Genomic DNA, 25,681 nt, shown 5'->3' on the forward strand with positions numbered 1-25,681 from the left:
TTTCCTCAAAACAAAGGCAACTATTGTTAAAAAAAATAACTGTACTTTTTTTAACAATTAGTGTTAAAAATTATTTTAACAATAACTTAAAAAAAATAGTTATTTTTTTTTAACATTGTCATCAACTGTAACAGATGTTCCACACCAAAGCAAGGTATTGGGAATGGGGAGGCATATGGAAATCCTGTATTTTATACATGATTATTTTGTAAACCCACAACTTCTCTATTTAAAAAAAAAAATTAATTAAATAAATAAAATTTAAAATATTAAAATTTACCAAAAGAAATGCTTTTTTTTTCTGATATTATGTTAAGTGGAAATAATCCAAATGTCCATCAACTCATAAATGGATAAACAAAATGGATAAACAAAATGCAGTATGTCCACACAATGGAATGTTACTCAGTAATAAAAAGGAATGAACTAATATAGGTAAATAACAGATGTACCTCTGACTAAGTAAAAGAAACCAGATATAAAAGACTACACATACCATGATTCCATTTTTATGAAATGTCCAAAAAAGGTAAATTTATAGAATGTGTGGTTTTTACTTAATTTTTTAAATCAAGGTTTTCTTTTTTGTCCTCTAAGGTGTTTTCAGCCTGAATAGACAGAGCAAAGTCTGGTTTTCTCTTTGTAGCTCCACCTTAAAAGTGAAGCTTGCTTACCATCCAGGCTTCCTTTTCTTCCCGCCATACCCAAATTAAGAGCTCTCTCTTACTTCATTGTAATTATTAAGTTTTTCATATCCTTTGAACAAATACTGATATTGAAACCCCATGGTTCATTAGTTCAGAGATATTCCAGGACCTAGTCCGATAAATTCAAATGAATTTTGTATTAACTTGCTTTGCAAAATGGACATGTCAGTTGTCTTCCTCTACCAGCTATACCGAGCAGTATGTGCAGATGTTGAGGAAATTAATGCAGGAGTGATTCGGAGTCTGATAAATTTAGCTTAAGAATCCTTCAGAAAAGATGGTTGAATTTTATTGAAGGAGAGGAAAGGAAATATTTTGCTAGAAAGCAGCAGGAAGTTCTTTGCAGTCAGAAAAGTGAAAATTAAGAAAGCAAATAATAATAATAATGTATGTACACCGGTTTAGACACATACGTGTCTGTGTGATCATTATTATTCCCATACACTACTTTATTTAAGCAATTTATGACAATTCTTTGAGAATGTACTATTGTGTCCCATTTTGCAGAATGAGACACTGAGATTTAAAAAGATTAAATGGAGCCAACAATGGAACCTAAATCTTCCAGCCTCATATTCACTGTTCTTTCCTTTGGTGGTCACAAAATGTCTTGGCCACAATACAGCCCCTTGTGAGGATTAGGAGAAGGAAGGAGGGGTCTGGAAATGTGGGTGTCCTCAAATGTATAATCTCAGTGTTTGTCTCATTTGAGATCCCTGCAGTGAAGTTGAACGAGCTGCTCGAGAACTTTTATGTCACCGTTAAGAAGAGCGACGGCTCAGACTTCCTGGCCACCTCGCTCCACGCCATTCGCCGAGGCCTGGACCGCATCCTGAAGAATGCGGGTGTGGGATTTTCCAGCACCAGCAGCACCTTCAGTTCTTCCACCAAGAAACTCAAGGAGAAGCTGGGGGTTCTGAGTAAGGCCGGGATGTCAGGGGCCCGTTCTCGCAACATCATCTACTTCTCCCTCTCGGATGAGGAGGAGATGTGGCAGGCTGGCTGTCTAGGGGACGACAACCCCATCACCCTCCTATCCACCGTGGTCAAGTACAACAGCCAATACCTGAACATGCGGACGCTGCAGGAGCACGCCGACCTGATGTACGGTGACATCGAGCTGCTCAAAGACCCACAAAACCAGCCCTACTTTGCCCGGACAGACAGCGTAAAGCGGGAGAGTCGGAGTGGCTCCACCAGGGTGTGTCACGGGAAGATCTACCACGAGCATTCCAGGGGACACAAACAGTGTCCCTACTGCCTCCTCTATAAGTACATGTACATCCACCGGCCACCTACCCAAATGGACGCCAAGGCCCCCTTCTACCTTACTGCCAGGAAGGAGGCCACAGACATGGACAGCATGTGGTATACGGAGCAGAGGATGGGGCTGAGGGCTCTTCGGGGAATCATCCCAAAGTTAGCCAGGAAGGTCAAGCTGGAAAACTGTGAGAACTTCACCTTTGTCTCGTTTACTCAGGTCTCCAGGGGGCTTGGCTCCCACGGCTGCTGCCAGTGAGTCTGCCCTGGCCTGGGTGACCGCCCTGGGCGCCTGAAATGTAAAGGCCAAAGTCAGGGTCGGCAGCAGCCCCAAGTCCCGAGGAGGCACGGGAGACAGTGACTTCATGGTCAATCTGTCAGCCAGACCTGCGATTCCTTTGACCTTGGGTTAGTTTTCTAAATGAAAGTAGATGGGTCTGAAGAATTAGGATGTTTCATCCGAATGTGTGTTACCTTTCCTAAATTACAGAGTCTAACACAGTGTATAATTACTACATATCCAAGAGTGAAGAAATTCATTTTATCTAGTGCCTTTTTAGCACAGGTTTTTTTTCCAAAAAAGAAAACTGATTAAGTAGTCATTTAAAGAAAAAAAAAAGACAAACTCCCAGTAGCCCAGTAGCTTTAGAATGTTATGAAGAATATACAGTTTGTCGAATTCCTGTCACAGTGAGGAAGTAGAAAGAGGCAGATGTGTTAACTATTTGCAGGAGAAAACTTGCACTTGACACTCCTGTTTTGTTGATGGACACACTGGTTCTACTGCTCAGGCAGCCTTACCTAACGAGATCCTGGAGCTCCACTCAGTGGGAGGAGCTCCATCTCTGCTGTCAGTGGAGATAAGTTTATGAAAAAAACACTAATGCACCAGAGGAGTGTTTGTAAGAAACAAGGTTTTCTGTGAACTAGATGGTTTGTACCATGAGGACATTTCCAGTAGTGAGAGTGACTTGGAAAAGTGATCCGTGATCAAAATGTGAAAACCTCCCAAAGCAGAAGTGCCTATGCTTTATTCCTCAGCACCACATGAAAGCTATTTTCATTTGAACATTTTTTAGAATTTTTAAAGCTATCCTTTGTGTCATGCAGGTCAGCACACAGCACTGGATCTGTATAGTAACTAAAGGTAATTTTCAGACTTGATCAGGACCATCCAACACAACAAGCCACAAAGAAATCAAATCTCCAAATGTATTTATTACAGAGCGTGGGAATATTTGTGTCAAAATGTGACTTTTGCAGCCACAGTAGGTGTCATCATTTTGGATTGGCACCAGTGCTTGGGATGCAGTGATTTGGGCAACTACCAGGTAAGTGAGCCCAGCAGGACCGAGGGATAAAATCAGAGCACGAAAACAGGTTAAGGCAGTTTGAAACCATTTCACTCAGGTAAAATTCAGCCTGATCACATCTTATTTAAACATCAGCAGAATTGTCTAATAGCTGCTCTAACTGCAACACATGAAAAAGAAGCCCAAAAGATGCTAATTAATAATAGCAATTTCTAGAGATCTTTATTTTGTATTTGAGAAAAAGACTGCTATAACCTTATATCATTACAATCCTATATATGCTTTCTAACCCCAAAATAAAATTCTAATACCGATTCATTTTGCAGTATTTATAAAATCTATCCTATTTCTTTTTAAAAAAATATTTTAGTATTCATTTTAATTATTTTTTTGAACTCATTCATTGGTCATTGAAATATGTAACACTTCTTCGCTGGAGAAGACTCAACCAATGCTGCCTTAAGATTTAATGTTGTTCCCTTTTTAGCTATTGCACATTTGTAATTTGTTTACTAGTTAATCTTTCCTGAGTATGGATTAATTTTGGTATGTTTCTGTATGTATATAGATAACACCTAATATTTAATAATCACTGTTGTGACTTGATATTGCATACTTTTCTGTTGTGATTTCCTGTGGTGATTTTAGGGTTTTGATTAAAAAGAGACAACTCTTTTCTCTTTTTCTTTTCATTTGCTAGACACCCAAAGGCTGTTTTGTTTGTGGAAAGCAGATGGTCATTTTTCTAGTCAGTTCTGCACTGAAACTGAAAATAACCTATGTGAACCATTGGGCAGAGCCTGCAGCCTAATTAAATAAAACCTCCAATAGATTTAATGAAAATTTTCGAGAAGAAATTGACATCAGGAATCACTGGCATATTTTCAGATTTTAACATTTCCCAATGTAGCAATAACTGATCTAGAGGTTGTAATCTTTTTGTTGATAGTGGCTTTTCATCAACCAAATAACCGTCTCTGCTTCAGATTCATTGTTTATCACCTATTTTGTGTACTATAAATCCCCAGAGTTCTGAAGTGAATGATTATGCCAAGATAATACAAGATCAGGAGGGTGAATCTTCAGTGATAGTTGATGGAGCAAAAGAATTATATGCCGGCATCCTAAATGCCGTTCATTATATGTGTCTTAAGAGAATGGGAGTGAGGAAGAAAACACATTTATCAGGTGCTACTGGGTGACATGCATTGTTAAAGGTACTTTCTCTTATGTGTCTGTGGGTAGATGTGTATGTGTATATGCACACACACACATACACTCACATGCTTTTAGATATATATCTGATAATACCTGGGAAGCCTGCTAAAATGGAAAAGCATCTTTCCGTGTATTTGGCCAGGCTGTTCTTAGAGGATCTTGAGAGGGGCCAGAGTAGCAAGTTCTGGTTGGTATCCAGCTAAGGCACTTATTCTCTTTTTACCCAACTCTAAACCATATTCACTGGGCACTCCATGATTTTCTCTCTTGGGCTAAGCCTGAAGAAAGAACAATCCCGAGAGAAGAAGTTAAGAGTGTTTTCCCCACTTTACTTTTCTGTGCTCAGAAGTGAGAATGAATATCTAAAATTTGTGAGCCTGTGTGGGTCTTACAAATGAGGGTGCTACAGATGTTGTGAGGTCTGTGCGGTCCTTGGGGTGAGCTTCTTGCCTGCCTCTTTTGCATCTGCTCTAAAGCGAGCCCCTACTCTCTTGGTGCTGCCCACCCAGACTCCAGCAGGCTCCCCATTGGAAGTTTATTTTGGCAGAGATGATAGGGCATTATTATTGTTCAGCTAATCCATTTTTATACCACTTACTTCTTCCATTATGGAGGTTCTTTTTCCTTTAAACTGTTAAACTTGAGTAAACCAAACCTGGTTGAGTCTATTCATCTATGCCCATGCATTCTACCTCCAACACAACCAAATCCTGATACCTCAGATATAAGCAAAAACAAATGAAGGAAGAACAAAGAAGTCTTAAGAGGCTTTTTGAGAAAGTTTTTCTGTTGTTCAGTATACTTGCAAAGATTAATATTATGGAAGTACCTTGCCAAAGTTATGAAAGAAATGGTCTTCTTGGTCACGTGGCATTTTTCACCTTTGCTTGAGTTTTATGCTGTGTTCCTCTGCCCTGGCCAATTAAATGGTGTGTGAAGACAGGTGAAATTCTGATACACTGATTTTGTTTTAATTCAATCTTGTTAAAAGCATCAAGCACAATAGCACTCTTTCAGCATGCTCTCATGGAGCTGTGAGGAGGATCTGGACAAGCTCTCTCTACAGCTGAAGCCTCTTGCTGTAGTGGAACGATGAATACTAGTCTGGGAGTTCCTTCACTACTGACTGGGGCAAATTATGGCCTCGTTTTCCCCGACTGTAAAGTGGGATCATTGGCGTGGATCATCTCCAAGGTGAACAGTGTTATCCTTGAGAGTCTCAAGGTCAGGGAGTTAGAAAGTGGCAAAACCATTCAAAATTCCTAAACTACTTTAGTCTTCTCACCATGCTACTTCAGGAATAAGGCTTTTCTTGGATATTCACGTTCCACAAATTCTAAGATATTTTGCTAACTCTAGGTAGCAGGATGTTGATTATTTTTCTGTTTAGGCTAACACTGCTCACATTGTTGCCTCTTAAGTAAAGTAAGTTTTCAGAAATAGAATGTTTAAATATTATCCTAATCAAAGACGCACCACTTTGTTGCTGTTATTGAAATCTGGGTAGTTAAATATTTTGGAGCTAGTAACCACTAACCTTTAGGCAGCAATGAGTGCAAACAACAAAGACTTCAAAGAAGAGAGAGCTCACTTGCTTTAAGTGAGTTCTGATTTATAGTCTAAGTTAAGGCCCATCCATATTTAGATGTTAACAGACAGCCCTGAACAGAACACCTTAAAAAATTCAAACCTGTAAATATTCTTTAAATGCTTCTGCTTTTGTGGTGAATTCTTAATGCTCTCTATCAAAGAAAGGAAAGGCATAGAATTGTTTAGGCTGTGTCCTTAGGTAGAGATCCTTTGTTGCATTTTTCTACAGAAATTAATCACCTTGATAAAAATATGTGCAGGCTAAGAGATTGGTGGTGACCTGAGGCCAAGCTCCCTTTCTGAGACAGTAAGAGGTAGCCCATCCTTCAGGCTAAGTTTGCCTGTTTTTATTACTTTGAGTACTTGTACATCTAGTTCTCTACAGTCCAAGAAATCAGAGAGGTACTCCACATTTAGATGTTCATCAGAACCAGATTGTTAGGTATAAAATGCTTTATTTCTCATCTAATGCAGCTCATAGGTAAATGAATCATTTCAAGAAATATTTATTAACACAAAAAATCATTTGATTAATATAGATGCATATGGCTTCCATTACTATTAATAGCAAATAGCCGTTTCACCCTCCTTCACTGAGACTGGGTTCCTAAGTACTTTGTGGTCAGTATAACCGATTTGATTGATTTGTATTTAACTGTGATTATCGTTACTTTTTTTTTTTTTTAACTTTACTGACAGACTGTTTTCCACAGCAACTGAGCCATTTAACATTACCATCAAAAATGTACAGGGTTCAGATTTCTCTATATCCTTGCCAATACTTGTTATTTTCCTGTATATTTTTTATTATAGTTACATCTATTGATTTGTTCAAATAAAAATTTCTGGAAGGTTCAGATTTGACTAAAATACTGTTAGGTGCTTTCTGGCAGTTGCCTCATATTCACATTGAATTCTTACGGGAGCTCTGCAAGTGAAATCTAATTACTCCCAATTTTGTTACTGAGAAACAAAGCCTCAGAGAAGTTAAGTAAACTTCCCAAAGTCTCACAGAACTAGTAGTTGGAGAACTTAAGTTTGAACACAGGCTTCTGACTAAATCCAGTGCTCAAGCAGTTAGACCAAACTGCCCCAGACAGGCTCATAGAGGCCCATTTATCACAGAACTTTTTAAAAAAATAAAAATGGTTTCTATTTGTTTGGGAAAAATCTGTTCTTCAAACCATAATTTATGCATACTCTCTTTTAATCAGTTGATCACTTGATACAATTTAATAGTTCCTGGAAGGCCTGGTGATTTTCTGTGAATGAGCTTAACATTTGCTACCTACAGAGAACCTTCTATCCCCATCCAATAAATAATTCATATTACCTATTATTCACTTTAAAGGGCAGATGGTCATGCCAGTTTATTCTAATACAAATCAATTAGTTTATAAATTGACTGTGTTTTGACATTATAATCATTGCTAAAATGTAAAGGATTCCTGAGTTTTGTCACAATTATATGTGCAGGTCTTTTGCTTTTGCTTTTTAATTTCGGTGTCAGAAGATTTTTTTAATCTTCGGGCTAAAGCACTCTCATAGCAGAATATACTTACTTAGTCATTTGTTTTATATTCTTTCCTTTATCAGGGCATATGTATTTTATGTTTTGAGACTTAAAAAAATAGTTATGGGTGAATCTGAGATCTTCTAGTCAAATTCCCTCATTTTACCAATAAGGAAATTGAAGAGATATTAAGAGGCCTTTCCAGGTCAGCCAGACAGTAAGTAATAGATTCAGGACTAGAAAATTAGTCCAGAACTTTGTTTCATATCATAGCTGCCTTTCTCTATGGGAAGATTGGATTTTTTTTAATTAGTTAATGGAAATAAACCTGGCAAAATGATATCTGGCCAGCCCACCTTCCCAGGAAAATACTCATAAAGATCCAGAAGAAGGCCAAATCTCACAATTCTAGAATCTAGAAGCAATTTATGAAACATGTGAAGGTGGATTGAGACAGAACCTTCCAGGTTGTAGCCCACTGCTTTCCCCGGCTTTCCTTCATGAAACAAAGGCCCTATGGAAGAAAAAAATGTAAAAGACATTTAGTCTTCAGCCTCCTCCCCACCCATGTGTCCTTAGTCAGTCAGAGTCCCTGACCCAGGGAAATCAGGCTGGTGCTTCCCCTACCAGATGCTGCACCAGGAAGTGAAAAGGTCCTAAATCGCCCCCTCTCCACTTCCCCATTCCTCCTCCTTCCACATTCAGTGTGAGACTCCAAATCCTAGGATTAATTGTGGGCAGGAAGTAGAGAAGGACTATTAGAAGCATGGCGCTTTCTAAGAAAAACGCCCTTTTGGCAAGGGCAGAAATATTTTATAGCCAGGTGGCAGAACATGCACATATTATAATTTTTCAGGTATGGGGTTGATTCAGAGATCAAGGAAATCAGGCAATAGAAGGAAAAAGATGTCACATCAATAGAAAAGTGGTAAACTGGAAGTTGGATTTGGAAATACACGCCTCACTTTACCATTGACCTGTATATCTGAGGGTGGGATTTGATAAACTCTCAAGTTTACAGGAAGCATAATCCAAAGCAAATTACTGGGCCTGGGAATAAAGGCCACATTTAAGGATTAATTTAGAGGAAAAAGCAAAATAGGCGTATAAAAAAAATGTGATTGAACCAAGGAAAAAGAACAGCTCTGGGAAAATTCTTGAAAATAGAAGTGATCTACTATGGAAAACAAAAATATTTTAGGTTTCTCTTTAGCATAATTGAAAGAACACAAGATGATAATTGCTTTTATGCCTCACTAAGTAGTAAACTACCTTAAAGTGGGACTAGGCTAAGAGAAAAAGGCAATAGAATAAAATGGAAAAGCAGATTAATCAGAAAGAAGGATTTCAAGGATTTAAAACCCACGTTGCAGATTTAAAACCCACAATGGAAGCAAAAAAGAACAATATTGATGCTTAAAATAATCAAATCAATCATGCAAAGGGCAGACTTGAGATCTTCTTCCTAATGCTCTTTCAAAAGGAACAAAAAATGAAAATAATGGATTTGGAAGACAGACAACATTAGCTAGTATTATTGACATTTGCTTTCCTGGTGGAAAAACTAATTGAGAAAAAAATAATTTTTTGATGATAAAAGTGAGACTCCCTGAATAATTCAGAATGAAAATTTGTATGTGTAGAATGAAACAACTTACTGCATTCCAGGCAAAAATAGTAAAAGTGACCCATACCTAAGCACCTCTTGAAAAAATACTTGATCTCCAAGAACAGAGAATGAAAAATCCTGTAGGCATCCAGTCAGAAAGTAACAAGCTGCCTAAAGAGCAAACAGAGAGAGCATCCTGGCTTCAGATTTCTCAGTCGCACCAAATGCCAGGGAACAGTAGGGAATTTTGAGGGAAAAAAATGTGACTTTGGAATTTTATACATGTTCATTTATATGTTAAAAATCTGAAAGATATTCTTAGTTATGAGAGGCATTCAGGAAATTTGCCCTCTATGTACTTTCTTATAAAGATTATAAGTTGTATTGCAACCTGTAAAGCTTGCCATAAAAAAAGAACAATTTTTGCTTAATATCATAATTTCAAGAGACCTTGGGATACTAAACATCAGATGATTAACCACTAGAAGAGGAATATATAAGCTTTTAAATAGATAGCATAGCTAAGAGCTGCAAATCTAAAAATGCCCAATGTCCTCACCTGAATGGGCTAAACCGATAAAAAAAGATATACCTAAAATAATGGCCAGACCACAGCGTCATGTTCCTTCATTTTTTACTGAAGTAACATGTTCATTATAGTCTAAATACAGATACATCTTTCACAAATAAATTTTTAATTGCTCTCAATTTTCCCCATCAAAAATACTCTGTCCTGAAAGACTCCCCCCTGCTTCCAAGTGAGAAAAGCCAAAGAGGCCTTGCTTTTGTTTGGGACTCTGAGAGCTTGAATGGAGCTGGGGGACTCTGTTTTGAGTACTTCTTCATGCTCCACAAACTCAGAACTAACAACAGGTACAAAATTCTTAAATTACAGTGTATACGTCTGTATCTTAGAAAGAGTTTGGGAGCATGTTTAAAGCAGCACTGTTCACAACAACCAAAAGGTGGATGAACAAACTGTGGCATATTCGTGCAATGGAATAGTATTCAGCTACAAAAAGGAATGAAATACTCGCACATGCTATGCCATGGATAAACCTTGAAAATGTTCTCAGCAAAAGAGGCCAGACATAAACAGTCACATATCAATCTATTCATATGAAAAATTCAGAATAGGTAAATCCATAGAGACAGAAAGCAGATTGGTGGTTGCCAGGAGCTGGGAGGAGGGAGCAGCTGCTTAATGGATGTGGAGTTTCCTTTTAGGATAATGAAAGTGTTTTAGAACTAGATTGAGGTCATGGTTGCACAGCTTTGTAAATGTACTGAATGCCACTGGATTTTCACATTAAAATGGTTAACTTTACATTGCGTGAATTTCACCTCAATTAAAAAAAAATCTTAAAAAGAGATCAGGAAGAGGCAAGACTTGTTTTAAAATACAAATACAATAAAAGTTCAATTTCAATAAGAGCCTGGCTTGGGGCTGTGAGGTGCTTTCCTTAGCTATACTTGAAGTTTTGTAGAACTGGGCTTAAATTCAGGTATTAAGGTAGTAAAAACATTTTTAAAAAACAAAACATGGGAGTCTACTGTGTCTACAACGTCAGTGTTAGAACTAAAGCTGGGTTGTCTTGTTCTATTTTGTTTTTCATTTGCTTGCATTGGAAGGACTTGAAAACACAGGAATATGGGGTAGCCTTGTCCTACATACTTACTTCCTTGCTAGCAGTACAAAAGTTCTATCTGTGCCCCAGTTGTCTTGCCAGTTTAAACCCTACCATTTTCAGCCACGCCAGCATGTTTGCTTTCCATTTAGCGGTGGAACAGTTAATGGGTCACTTTGCATTTGCTTAGTTTTAATTATGAAGCACAGCAAATCTCTTCCAGAAGGAGAGACTCTTCTGGGTTGGTTCAAAGTAAAACCTTTCCCAGGCTCTCCTCTTGTTTAGCTGTGACTGACAAAGGCTGTTCAATTTTACTACATAGATAAGAAGTGCAAGGCTATTATTTAAAAGTTAAATATTTTTAAGGTGGCTATATTTTTCAAATGATAGCAACAAAATTGTGTCCTAATGTTTTCACTGTTCTGGATGTATATTTTAATGTTAAGGGAGGATACCCCTAATGTCTTAACACTGGAAACATCATTCTCAATGATGTAGGAAAGATCATAACTTGAATGGTTTTACTGGACCACATCTGACTACTTTCCGCCCACGATGGTGTCTACACATGTGTGTGCACCCCTGGGCATGTGTGCATGAGGTTGTGCACAAGGGGAAACAGGTGGAAAATCCGCTCCCTGTCATGGGATGCCACGGTTGGAAGGACTCTTCTTGTTCACCTCGTCCAGCGCTCCAGTTAGAGTGTCAAGCAGAGTCTGTTAACAATTTGCACGGAGTTCTGGGTGTTGATTTTGTTTTTTATAAAGTTGTTTGGCTTGATTTATGTACATGCAGCTTGACTGTTTAATCCAGATTTTTGAAAATTAAAAAAAATTTTGATGTATATTTTATGTCTGTTTTATTAAAATAACTTAAACATAATCGGCAGTCTGTATGGTTTCTGAATATTTTTTCTTTTAGTATCACCTTCCTGGAAGTAATGTTTTCCTTTGTATTTTGCACTGTTAGGACATTATGCTTCCCAGCTAATACTCTGGTGAAGTAGTTGTTCTGACTGAATCTATCTCTGGTCCTCTTTTTGTTTCATGGGGCAGGCTAAGAACCCATTTGGAATACTTCCATAGAAATGTTATTTTTCTGCTCTTGAAATTATTATGCATGGCTTTTGGAGAGTACTTGTAATCCTCAAAACTTTTAAAGTAGAAATCTACTGCTCTACAGTCACACCAGCTAAAACAATTGTTGAGAAATAAGTTTCTGAAAGATATTCCTATTGGATTATAATGGTGGTAATGGTGAAAAGATGAAATGTCTAACTGAGAATTATTGACCCTCAGGCAAATTGACTCTTCCCAGTGTTCTACTAGAGCAATGATTTAAAAACCTTAGGCACCTGAACCAGTTTTAAAATGTGATGCAAGCTATGGATCATTTCCCCTACAGACATGTAACATTTTACATATATAAGCTTAGGTTAAAAAAAAAACCCTCCTGCACCAGTTATATGTTTAAAAGAGTTGTCTTTTTGAGTTTACATCCTAAAATGTTGAAGCATTTGCTTCAGAATCACTCATGGGGTGGAGTAGATGGAGGTGTAGATGATGTACAATTGGCCTTGAGTTGTTCTTTGCTAAAGCAGTGGGTACATGGGGGTTCGTTGTACTCTTCCCTATTCTTTTGTATATGTTTGAAATTTTGCATAAGAAAGAGTTAAAAAAGAAAACGAAATTCCTGTACGGAGTTTCCACAACCCTCTTTACCAATGTCATAGAACCACAGACTCTTCAAGCTGAAAGGAAGGACCTGAGGAGAGATAAGAGTCATGTTTGCAACACAGATAAGACCCTCGAGATAATGTAAGGTAGATTTCAGGTGAGAATGCTGGAGAGTAGCAGCAGTGGCAAGAGCCAATGAAATTCAAGTTTTTGCTATTAATGTGACCTAATTTGGTACCTAACAGATGGTAACGCCTGGAAACACTTTTTGTTCTCCCTCTTCAAGGCAGAAAGTAAATTTGTAGAAATCTTGGGTGGGGGTGGGGGGGCGACCAGCCTTATATAGTTAGTAATATGCAGATTGGATGTGCTCCGATGTTGCTCAGTGTACTTTGGAGATTGGCAAAGTAAACCAGGAAGTCCAAGGGATGGCACATGGCCTTCTCCTAGGCCTAGTGACAAATACTCCTGGAGAAGTTGTTATGGAAACTATGTGCCACCAAAACCTTGAAAGAGAGAACCTGCACAAGCACCAGAAAGGGATTCAGAGTAGGGTAGATGTGTCAGGGGCAACTTTGCATCTGTGAGCATTTGTCTCAAAAAGTGACTAAACTGGAGAGGAACTCGATTTCAGATTCCCAGGAGGAGGACTACATCCCAGCTTGTGGGTGTTCAGAGCTTGTTTTCACTATCGGATGTTCTCCTAAGAGAACCTGAATTAATAGGCTTAGTAATAAAGAACTGAAGAACGGAAAGCTGGCACACACCCCATGTTTTCTTAACAGAATTGTTGCTGCCAGCTTCACTATATTTGCTGCAATATTGCAGGGCTCCGAATCTCTTGGGGGATTCCCAATAGTAACAACATCTGTGGCATTGAGGAGATTTCCAAAAGTCTGGATTAGAGAAGCATCCAAACAGTTAGCAGCTAAATTTCTTTTGATCAAAAGGTTTTAACCTGGCGCTCATGAGTAGATCACAAGTCCAGGAACCTCCTAAAATTATAGGCATAATTTTTTGTGTGTAAATGCATGTATATGTTTTCTTGCTGACAACAAAGAATCTTAGACCAGTTTTTCTGTTTGGATGGTCAGACTTCATTTATTCATTAAACTATTTGAGCACTTGCTCTGTGGCAGGCATTGTCATAGGCAGTGGGAAAATATGGAAAAAAATACACATAAAATGATCTACCCAATGGCACTTATGTATAGTGGTAGAAGACCTGATATTTACGCAATTGATGGAAGCACATATACTTTTGACTCAAATTCCAATTATCATTTCGATCATTGGCCATGTTGAATGTCAACAGCTCTTCAATAGAAGAGCTAAATAACTTTTTCAGGGGGAAAGAGAAAGGATACACTAAGATTCAAGGAGAAAAATAATTTTGCTTTGATTAGCAGTTTTCTGCTAAATTCTTTATTCTAACAATTAGACTCAACTTATTTTCAATTGCCTTGTATATTTACAATCTGTTGTAAAAACTGGCTTTTACTATTTTTGAGATGGAAACTCATTTTCCTTCTTTTTTTGAAAAGGAAAAAGGACATGATCTTACATCTTTAAAGAATCATTGGCTGCTATTTTGAGTATTCTCAACTGTGGGGAGGGAGGGAGAGCATGTGGCAAGCATGAAGGGTAAAAGAAAGGAGTCTTTTGCTATTGTAGCCTAGGCAAATGATGATGGCAGCTTTGAACAAGATGATAGCAGTGGAGGTGGGAGGTGGTAAGAATTCATGGGATTCTGGATATATTTTGAGCCTAGACGTAACAGGACTGAAAGAAGGGTATGAAGAAAAGTCTAGAGTGGCTCTACATTTATGGCTGTGCAAATGGCCATTTAAAGAGATGGGGAATGCTGGGGGAAGAGTGTGCGGGGAAGGTGAAACATCAAGAGTTTGATTAAGTTTGGATGTCTACCAGACTTCTTGACAGTAGATATGGATCAAGGGTGTTTCAGTTATTTTTTGCTACAACATAAACTACTACAAAATGTAGATGTTGAAAACAGCTTATTTTTCTACAATTCTCAGCCGAGCAGTTCTGCTCCATGTGGCTGAGTCACTCATGCGGCTGCATCTGGCTGGTGGCTGGGCTGAGCAGAAAGGTCCAAAATGGCTTCCCTCACAGGTCTGGTCCCTCAGGCTTGGGCTTTCTGGGAGCATGGTGGTCACAGGACAGACGCGCTTCTTGAATGGCGGCTGGCTTCTCCCGAGAACATAAGAGCAGAAGCTGTCATGTCTCTTAAAGGCTAGGTCTGAACTGACAGCATCTCTGCCATGTTTATGGTCAAAATAAGTGAGAAAGTCAGCACATATTGAGGGGAAGGGGAAATAGTCTGAGTGGCATGTGTACTGGAAGGAGAGGAATCTTTGGAAACTAACCACCACAAAGGGAGAGGTCAGGGCTGGTGACATCAATTTGGAAGTAATCAGAACATAGCTGATATTTAAAGCCGTGGGGCTGGATAAGAGCACCTTGGGAATGATTAGAGACAGAGCGATAAAAGGATTGATCACTAGGGCATTCCAACATTTGCACTTGATAGGAAAAGCCAGCAAATGAGATTAACGAGGGACAACCAATAAAGTAGGAGGAAAACCAGGAGTATGTGGTGTTGCTGAAGCCATGTGAAGACAGTGTTTCAAGAAAGAGGGAGTAATCAGTTGTGTAAAATGAGGTTAAGAGTTCAAGTTAGATAAAGGATGAAAATCGACAATTGGATTTGGCAGAGTGGCAATGATTGGTGGTTTTACAAAAGTAACTTCAATGGGTTTGTGAGACATAGCTTGACTGGGGTGAGTTTCAGAGAGACTGGGAGGAAAGGAAATGGAGGTAGCCAGCATGGACAACTCTTTTGTGGAGTTTGCTGAACAGGGGAGCAGAGAATTGGGGGCAGTAAGTGGAAAGAGATGTAGATCAAGGGGAGGCAAATGTAGAGACCAACCTTCAAAACCAGTGTGAACCATAACAGGAGGAAGGGCAGATGTCGACAGAGATGTAGGCTTGGTGGTTGGATGTAGTAGTGGAAGATGCTGGAGAAATAAAATATTCTGGTGGTGAAAGGACAGAGTTAGTCAGGCTTGAAGAGGACATCAGATTATTGGGAGGTCTTCAAGCATGTGCATATTTGTAGGTAAAAAGCATGATTTTATGGAGAGTGAGGAGGCAACTGACCCTGTGAAATTTCAGAGTATGTGGCTGTGGAAAAGGAATCAGGAAGTTGGGGAGCAGGTAGGGCTACATAATTACATGTTCAGGCAAGGCCACGGTGTGATGACGATAGAATGGGGAAGGCAGTTTTGGAGGAAAGGACGTTAAGACCTAGGAGACTAGGGAACTGGTGGGCACTTCATACTGACGTGGCTCCCAACATCCTAGGATGACAGCAAGGGTGATAGAGATGAGATGAAGACTGTGATGTAGGAGTTATGTTCCTTAAGGAATGTGAGGGAGTACCCGAACATAGTACTTGACAGTGACAACACTGCGATGAGATGTGTGTGTGTATGTGTGTGAAAAGTTCTTAAGGAGAAGTGACAAAAAATTTTTTTGCACAAATGGTCTGCTGGTCAAGTTTTTCACATAAATGACACATAAAATAGTTGTATTTTTTTCAAGCTTCATTTCTTTTTTCTATTCTTAAAGTTTTTATTTTGAAATATTTTCAAACGTACAGGACTGTTGTAAAAATACAAAGCCCATACAGAGAAATCCAACATACTCCAACCCAGATATCCAGATCTACCAACTTTTTAACATTATGCCACATTTGACATATCATTCTATCTATCTATCTATCTATCTATCTATCTATCTATCTATCTATCTATCTATCTATCTGATCTATCTATCATCTATCTATCTATCTATCTCTATCTATCTATCTTCTAAACATTTGAAAGTAGGTTAGGAAACATGAATGTGGAAATTGTTCTAGTTAGTAAGCTGCCAGAATGTGATATACCAGATACAGATTGACCTTTTAAAAAGGGAATTTATTACGTTGCAAGTTTACAGTTCTAAGGCTGTGAAAATGTCCAAATTAAGGCACCAACAAGAGGTTAATTTCATTCAAGAAAGGCCAATGAAGTTCAGGATTGCTCTCTCAGCTAGGAGGGCACATGGCGACATATACTAGCTTTCTCTTCTGGCTTCTTGTTTCATGACATTCCCCCCGGGGCCTCTGGCTAGATGGACTCTGCTGGTTCTGGTGGCTCTCAGCTCTGGTGGCTCTAAAGCTTCTTCCAAAAGGGTTCCCTCCTAAAGGGCTCCAGTAAGCAACCCCACCTTGAATGAGTGGAAACTCATCTCCATGAAAACCATCTAATCAAAAGTTACCACCCACAGTTGGGTGGGTCACATCTCCATGGTAACAACCAAAAAGATCCCACCCAGCAATACTGAATGTGGATTAAAGGACATGGCTTTTCTGGGGTCCACAGCAGATTCAAACCAGCACAGAAATGAAGTTCAAACAATACTGCGGCCAGTGGCAATGTGAGCCAGAAATTACCTTACCCCAGAGCCAGAATGTGAACCATGAGCTGCCTCCTGAGAGACGCAAGAGACCTAGATGGATCAGGAGAAAGCTGCTTTCAGTCAAAGAGGAGACCAAGAGGGCATGATCCAAAGGAGAGCAAGTAGGGAAGTCATCAGGGAAGAGCAAGTCATGGAGGGGTTAAGGCTAGCAATGCAGGGAGGGCACACAGGCAGCACACTGGTGAGTTCTAAGGATGGCCTAAGGCAGGTGGTGAAGGCAGCCTGGTGATGATGCTATGAAGAAAGATTGGGGTTTCAGAGTTCTGGCTTTCCCCCTTTCTAGCTGTGTGGCTTAGTTAGCAAGATAGTACACCTGGTGTTATGATTATTTATGTGACAAGAGACAGAAAACCTACTTTAACCCAGCTTAAGTGATACCGAGGATTTATTAGTTCCCGTAACTGAAAATTCCAGAGGGATAGTTTAGGAATACTTTACGGATAGTTTGATTCAGCAGCCTGATGATGTCATCAAGGACCCAATTTCTTTATACTTCTCTGCTCTACCTTTTATGATGGTGGCTTCATCCCAAGACTGGCTTCACCACATGGTTACAAGATGGCTGCCAACACCACTCAGGACTCTGCTTCCTTTTACACATCTAGAGAGAGAAAGTCCCTTTTTGTAGTATTCTCAGGAAGGTGAGAATGCATTTTTTTCCATAAGCCCCAGCAAATATCTCTTGGAATCTCATTTGGGTTGAATTTGGGTAGTATGTTCAATCCTGAACCAATTCCTGCGGCCAAGGAAAGCCACGTGCTGACTGGTTTGGGCATGAGTTACCTCTCACTGTGGCAAAAGGGAATTAACCTGGTTATCTCAGAGCATCTAAGGCCCAGTCCCGTTGCTGGGGCAGTTGGGTCACCCTAAAACACATCAGTTGTACTGGGAAATGTGCACACAATAAAAATCTAAGTATTGTTAGGAGGGAGGAAGGAAGTATTAGTGCTGAGATTACTGAAAATATCCATCTTGCTACTTCACTGAGCTATTGTGAAGATTAAGTGAAATACTACATGAGGAGATCTTGCTTTTCCTTTTCTTATAAGGCTGACAGAGGTAGAGATAAACAGGTAGACAGGGAAAGCGAGGAAGAGGAATTTGGGGGAAGGCTCCAAGAACTGAATGGAGAAAGCAGAGGGAGGTGGAGTTGGAATGAGAGATAGATGTAAATAAAACATCTCCTTCGTGAATTTGCAACAGAAATGTCCAGTAATATTCTTTTGGAGTGTCAGGAAGTTCCCCTTTCCCAAGAGCTGATGAGGGCAGAACTGGTTCACCTCTCTACCTGCCTCTACTTAAATGTTCAGGGGTTCCTAGCTATGTCCCAAGCTGAAGATGTTTGCTTCATTCCAGAAATCTGGACCCTCTAGAACACGAGCCTAGCCTACCTACAGCCTCGTTTCCAATTATCTCCCATACAAATCCATGCTCCAGCCAAACGGGATTTTTTTCTTTTCTTTAAGGCTTCTCAAAGGCCTTACCTCTGCTCTCCTCTGCCTCTATGCAGTCTTCCCCTGTGCTTTGAATGTTGCTCTCCCCTTTACTGGCTGACATCCTTTTATCCTGAAAGCCAAGTTCAAATGCTTGTTCTCTGTTGTGTCCTTCACTGGTCCTTTCAGGCCTACATGCTCGTCTACTCATCAGTCACACCTGGTATTAGTTATTAGTCTGCTCGTCTCACCCAGTTTAGACTTTTAGATTCTGGTTTTTTTTTGGCTGTTATACTCTTGAGGACGGAGAGTGTTCTCTCCCTCCTCATAGTTCACATTCATCATCTGGGGGTGCCTACTATATTCCAGTTACTGTGCAGACAGAGGTGAATAAGGAAAGCACCCAGTACACACTGGTTGAATTTAATGCTGCTGAAATGGGATTTGTGGTGTCTGATGGGATTCCATTGGGGGGTTAAATAGCATCAGGGAATTCATGTTCCCTCTTTTGACCCTGTATTCTTATTAGAACCCATATCACCAAATCCTTTACCTCAATGGGCCTTAAAACCACAAAAGCTGTTTCTTTTGCCACAGCGAAGTCCAGAACTGAGACAATTCAGTGAAACAACTCACATTGTTCATGGAAAAAAAGTCCACTTTTGAAATTATTAAGTCATTGCAGTTCTTATCCCAGGATCACACTACTCTATCTCATATATGCAAAGTATATTCCAGTTTTTCAAAGCAGCATCATCTATATTGTTTTACTATTTTAACACTGGCTTTCAAAATTGTTTTTGCCATGACTCACGGTAAAAAAAGAAATGCATCTTAAATCATGACACGGGCCATATATATTCATTAATTCAACAAGTTTGTATTGAATACCTACTATATGCCAAATATTATTCTAAGCAGAATACAGTTGTGAGGGAGAAAAAGAAACAGAAAATTCCCTGCCCTAAAAGACCTTACATACACATGGGACAGACAAACACAAATAAGTAAAACTTACATATTTACAAACAAAACAGAAGATTCATGAACCAAAACTTCTTACTACATGCAGTGCATTCTGAGTTTTCTGTTCTATTTTACTTTTCCAATAAGATGCTGGTCACACTCCATTAAACCGTTAAGTTGGCTTCTCAACTCATTAATGGGTTGAGACTTGCAATATGAAAACTACTGGTCTAGATCATCTATGAAGTAGGCAGGGTGTGCAGCATTCCTATTTTACAGGTGGAGTGACACGCGAAGAAAGATTAAGTGAGTTATACAAATTCACACCCAATTACAGGGAGGCAATGCTGAGATTTCACCAAGGCTTCTGACTGGGGTTCACTTCTGCTCTTCTGTAGCCCAACAATTGTTCTAGTTCCTGTTTTTTTAAATTACAAAACGACCAATGTCAGGAGCAGTTTTTCCTTCTCTTGCCAGGTTAAATCATATTAATACTTGTGGGTCCATCCAGAATGCTACCTGTTCCACGATGCTGCTCTTGGACCACTAACTGCATACTGGTGTGCTTTATAATTCCTGGGAAGGCTCCTCTCCACTGTGACTTTCAGAAGAGCAGGGATAGCCTGGCACACCTTTCTGTCCCCTGAAGCTCAGTGCTTTATAGAATGCATATTAATAATATATAGAATTGAAGTGAAATGAAATGACTCAAGGAATTGGGGAGGGAAGGGGAGAAGTGCTTCACTTTGGAAACAGAACAGACTAGCCAGGATTGTGTGATTTAGGCAACATATATTTAAAAGGCTGATACTGGAAAAAGTTCTCTTTACCTGGATTACAAAAGTCAGTAGTGTCAACAGTGTAAAAACTATACCATCCAAACTTATCTCCCAAATATTATTAGTAGACAGATTTAGAACCAGGCTAACTGTTGTGAATCACATAGAACAGCAACTGAGTAAAATTATTTTAAGAAAATGGGGAGCACTATAAGGAGGCCGAAGGAATAGCTGAATGGGCCTGAGGAAGAATGGGGTTCAGAGATCCCTGAAGGAGACCTCAGCAGTAAGTACACAGTCACTGTAATGGTGACTGTTACAATGGGGACAGCTGCCAACCCGCCCAAATGCAGTTCAGATTCTCAAAGAAAAAGAACCAAAATGGCACAGCCAAGTGTAGAATTGCCCATCACTGGTTCAATTAGTTTATTTGAGATTGGGCTGTGTGGTCAGTGCAAATATCCAGAAGAAGGAAAGGGAAAAGAAATTCTTCAAAAAGGGAGTTGAATTTTGACTAATTATTGACCCAAACTGGAAGCTTTAAGTTTAAAATTCACTCCATCACAAAAGAGGATGGGAATTCAAGGCCAAGATGAGGTCAGTTATAAAAAATTAACTAACTATTCTATCTGGATGTAGTATAAAATATAATTTCAATCCTATTAAAAGGGAAAAATATTCAGATTTTAACTACATGACCTCTAAATTTTTGATATATACAAATCCATGATTTTATAAATGTATCATGAAAAAATTTTCCATAAGACATGTTAAAAAATTCTCTTAAACCATGGGCTCATGGTTTTTAGACTTAATCTTGAATCACAGATTCTAATTCCACAGGATAAGAGTAGGGTCCAGAACTGGAATATTTAAATAATCACCTGAGAATCTGTTAGAGATAGTTCATGTTGAGAACCTTGCTTAACCTAATACTTCCTACTTCAAATAATTAAAGGGGAGGTCAGCCTGCATAGTAATTTTTTAATTAGAACCCAAACAGACAATAAGAACATGCAAATGTACCATTTACAAAACACTCAATAAGAGCACATACAAATTTTAAAACCACCAAATTTCTTGTAATTGTTTTTTAATGGTATTTAATCATTTACAGTGGTATATGTTTACAAGATGAAGACTGGTTGGTGACTTAGTCTAATCTTGGGTTTTCCTTTAAAATTGAAAACAGAAGAACTAGTTGTGAATTCATAAAGACTATTTCAGGATATGTTGACTACTCAAAATGCTGCACTGATATTAATCCTATAAATAGCAAATATGATGGTGACTTATTTAAGCCTATTGGTTCACATTTTTAAAAAGCACCCTCATCTCTTTAAGTTAAGTGCTATAAAAATGGTTCTTAAAGTCCACTGCAGACATGGGCAGCATGAGGTAAAATCAAACTGCTCTACAAAAGAGTTAGTTACAGGTAACACAATCAATTCCTCAGATGATAACTGCTTCCAAAGCTCTCATTATCCTGCCTTTATACTTTCATTTGCATGTACCTTTCTTTTAAAAGAGCCAAAAATATAAAGGTTCACCAAAATTCTGAAAGTCACAGTTTGTATAAGCACTGGATGATCGCAGCTTTGGCATTTGATATTATAATGTCAGTTTCATTACAAATATTTCCTTCATTCTGGGTCAAGACGAGGTAAAACTGGAAGAATAAGATTTCCAAATGCAGAGTCTTGAGTTATGAAGTATCCTGATGAATGTGCGTGAGCATGCTGGGAAAGATAAAAAAAAAAGAGAAGTCAATTAAGCTATTAAGAGCCATAATTTTTCAACCAAGGTATTAAAAATCACTTATCCATTGTGAGTGCTTGAGACACAATTTATTGAAAAAATCAGTTCTTGGGTTGATAACTTTGTTTAAATACACAGGAGATGGACAGTAATAAAGAATTCCTATTAACAAGCTACATCAGGTACTCAATTTGTCATCTCCACCTTCCCCCTTGTGATTTTCTTCAGTCAATAAACAAGTCTCAGACAAGAATTGCTTTGTTCCTTGGAGTGGGGAAAAAACAAGTAACAAAGATCCCACAGTACTCTGCTTTTCGTCAACAAAGCAGGAGCTTGAGAAAAAGGGACAGTAACTGGAAGGAGAGGGGAAAATGGAAGCTGAGTACTAGTGATCAAGATGCCAAAATTTTTTAGAGAATGTTGGAATATAAATCACAGATATCCACCAGTGACTTCCCTCTATAACTAAAAAAAAAAGGACTGTGTTTAAGCTGTGTGAAGGGATGATCTCTATGTTCCCTTCTATGCCAGTTAGTACCTCATAAAGGCCATGTCCTTTAATCCTCATTCAGTATTGCTGGGTGGGACCTTTCTGATTGTTTCCATGGAGATGTGATCCACCCAACTGTGGGTGGTAACTTTTGATCAGATGGTTTCCATGGAGATGGGTCTCCCATTCAAGGTGGGGTTGCTTACTGGAATCCCTTTAAGAAGGAACCATTTTGGATTTATGGGAAGATGGTGGAATAGGACACGTTGAATTCATCCCTGCTCCAAAAAAAAGCAGCTAGAGAAGGGACAGAAAAAAGACCGAGAGAGTGATTCCAGGGTATAAGTGAGCTGGGAAGGTCTTCTACACCACATAGGGTTAAAAAAGCAGAAGAACTGGGCAGGCCACGGTGGCTCAGCAGGTAAGAATGCTTGCCTGCCATGCCCAAGGACCCAGGTTCGATTCCCGGTGCCTGCCCATGTAAAATAAAAAAATAAATAAATAAATAAATAAATAAAAAAACAGAACTAAGATGCAGAGAACCGGAGACCATCCATCTAATGCAAACAGCCTAGGACCTCCATTTCCAGACGGAGGCCCAGAGCCATAAGGAGTGCACTGGCAGGGAGATGGGGACTAGGAAGTGCTCCTTGAATGCACTCTATCTACACCCCGCAACTCCCCCCACACCCCACGCACCTGAACTCTGTCACCCACCCCCCACCAAGCTCTAAGCACCTCTGCCCCAACCGCCATCCCCGTGCATCCCTGCCCTTTACCCCTGCCCCGTGCAGGTGCACAAGCCTATCCCAGCCTGAGCCACGGCTCCCATGCAAGTGCAGTCTCATGCCACCTCTCCCCAGACCCGCATACCCGCAGCCAGCCCCTCAACCCCCATCTCCCCCTCCCTGTCCACTGCAGGCACTTACCTTCATGCCCGGACATACCTGCACCCAGCCTATACAGTCACTCAACCCCGTCCAGCCCCCACTAGAGCTTTGAGCACACACACATCAGCATCCAGCCCCCAAGACACATATACCCATGTCACAACCTCCCTGTGCCCTGTACCCCACACCCTGACACCTACAACCCACAGGCTTCACGTGCCCACCCACGTCCTGCCCACATACCAGTTCCAGCACAACTGCTCAGCACCCCCATCCGACTCCTGCCCTACACTTTATCCCCAACATGTACCCTACTCCTGTGCTCCAAGGCCTGCCTGAGCTGCACCTTGCCCCTATGGCCCCCACACCACACATCCACGCCCCACAATCACAGGTACCAGCGTAGAGTCCCCGACCCATGTATATACCTGTACCACAACCTATCACCAGATAACTGTGCCCCTCCCCATGCCCCGCATCCTGCTCCATACCCATTCCACAAATACAGAGCTTTAGACTACTGAAGGAAATCAACATCCAAAGTAACCCTATAAGGTTATTTACATGCCGTGAAGACTAAAGTAGATCACCAACCATATGAAGATGCAGACAGATACAGTCCAGTCTAACAACCAAATTAAAAGAACAGAGGAGACACAGACTCCGGAACAGCTAATCAAGGATGCCCATATACCTTTACTAAAAAAACCAGTGGAATGGCTAATGACATAAAGGTGATCAAGAAGACACTAGAAGAACATAAAGAGGACTTTGAAAGAATAAATAGAAAAACAGCAGACATCCCAGAGGTTAAAGATGTGTAGACAAATAAAACATATACTAGATTAGAATGCCTGCCTTCCATGCGGGAAACCTGGGTTTGATTCCCAGACCATGCAACCAAAAAAAAATTTAGAGAAACACAGAGTAAGTGAACTAGAGAACAGGACAACTGATTTTGAACACACAAAAGAGCAAATGACAAAAAAGATAGAAAAATTTGAATAGGATCTCAGGGAAATGATGAACAAAACAAATTGCACAAATATATATGAATTATCGGTGTCCTAGAAGGAGAAGAGAATAGTAAAGGTTAAAGAAGATTAGTGGAGGATAATATGGGGGTAAACGTCCCAACCTTTAAAAAAGACATAAATATGCAAATCAAAGAAGCCCAATGAACACCAAATAGGCCAACCCCCAGGCACATACTAATCAGTCTGTTAAATGCGGAAGAGAAGAAGAAAATCCTGAAAGCAGCAAAAGAGAAAAACAATCTACTACATACAAGGGAAACCACATAAGATTGAGTATGGACTACTCGACTGGCCCTATGGAGGCAAGAAGGCAGTGGTATGATATATTTAAGAACCTGAAAGACAAAGACTTCCAGCCAAGAATTCTGTACCCAGCCAAACTGTCCTTCCAAACTGAGGGAGAAATTAAAATCTTCACAGACGAACAAAAGCTGAGAGAATATGTCAGCAAGAGACCAACTCTATGAGAAATACTAAAGGGAATTCTGCTGGCTGAGAAAAAAGACAGGCAGAGGAGGGCACAGAACTGAAAGGTACCAGTAAGGGTAACCCAAAGGATAAAAACAGAAAGGGTGGAAAAGACCATGTAGACCTGAAAAATACAATCCAAAGGATAAGATGGTGGATTCAAGAAACGCCTTAACAGTAATAACTTTGAATGTTAATGGATTAAACCTACCAATTAAAAGATACAGATTGGCAGAATGAATTAAGAAAGATAATCCATCTATATGCTGCTTACAAGAGACTCATCTTAGACAGAAAGATACAAACAGATTGAAAGTGAAAAGATGGAAAAAGATGTTCCATGTAAGCTACAACCAAAAGAAAGCAGGAGTAGCTATACTAATATCAGACAAAATAGACTTTAAATGTAAAGATATGTAAGAGACAAAGAATGACACTATATATTAGGAAAAGGGACAATTAACCAAGAAGAAATAACAATCATAAATGTCTATGCTCCCAATCAAGGAGCTCCAAAGTACATGAGACAGACACTGGCAAAACTGAAGGGTGTGATAGACATTTCAATAATAGCAGGAGACTTTAGTATACCACTCTACTCTATAGACAGAGCAACCAGACAGAGGGTCAACAAGGAAATAGAGAACTTAAACGATTTGAGAAATGAATTAGACCTAACAGACATATATGGGTTGTCACACCCCAAAATACCAGGTTATACATTCTCCTCTAGTGCTCATGGAACATTCTCCAGGATAGATCATATGCTGGGGCACAAAACAAGTCTTTATAAATTTT

At 39.5% G+C, this 25,681-nt stretch overlaps 2 protein-coding genes across 7 annotated transcripts in view; one reads left to right on the forward strand and one right to left on the reverse strand.

Moving 5' to 3' along the window:
* The window catches only part of KIAA1958 (KIAA1958 ortholog), a 284,958-nt gene that overhangs the window by 240,005 nt on the left and 19,272 nt on the right, over window positions 1-25,681 (forward strand). For 2 of the 3 annotated variants that reach the window (XM_077142212.1, XM_077142185.1), the window contains one exon: window positions 1,420-2,592. The exons of the other annotated variant lie outside the window; for it this stretch is intronic. In XM_077142212.1, coding sequence (XP_076998327.1) covers window positions 1,420-2,226 — 807 coding nt within the window. In that variant the 3' untranslated portion in view covers window positions 2,227-2,592. Of the gene's footprint in view, window positions 1-1,419; window positions 2,593-25,681 lie in introns of those variants that run through there. 3 annotated transcript variants of the gene reach the window in all.
* INIP (INTS3 and NABP interacting protein) overlaps window positions 21,317-25,681 on the reverse strand; it is a 31,892-nt gene continuing 27,527 nt past the window's right edge. For all 4 annotated transcript variants that reach the window (XM_077142266.1, XM_077142273.1, XM_077142288.1 and 1 more), the window contains one exon: window positions 21,317-21,979. In XM_077142266.1, coding sequence (XP_076998381.1) covers window positions 21,884-21,979 — 96 coding nt within the window. In that variant the 3' untranslated portion in view covers window positions 21,317-21,883. The remainder of the gene's footprint in view (window positions 21,980-25,681) is intronic.

This window comes from Tamandua tetradactyla, chromosome 2, assembly GCF_023851605.1.
Source record: "Tamandua tetradactyla isolate mTamTet1 chromosome 2, mTamTet1.pri, whole genome shotgun sequence".
Lineage (NCBI taxonomy): Eukaryota > Metazoa > Chordata > Mammalia > Pilosa > Myrmecophagidae > Tamandua > Tamandua tetradactyla.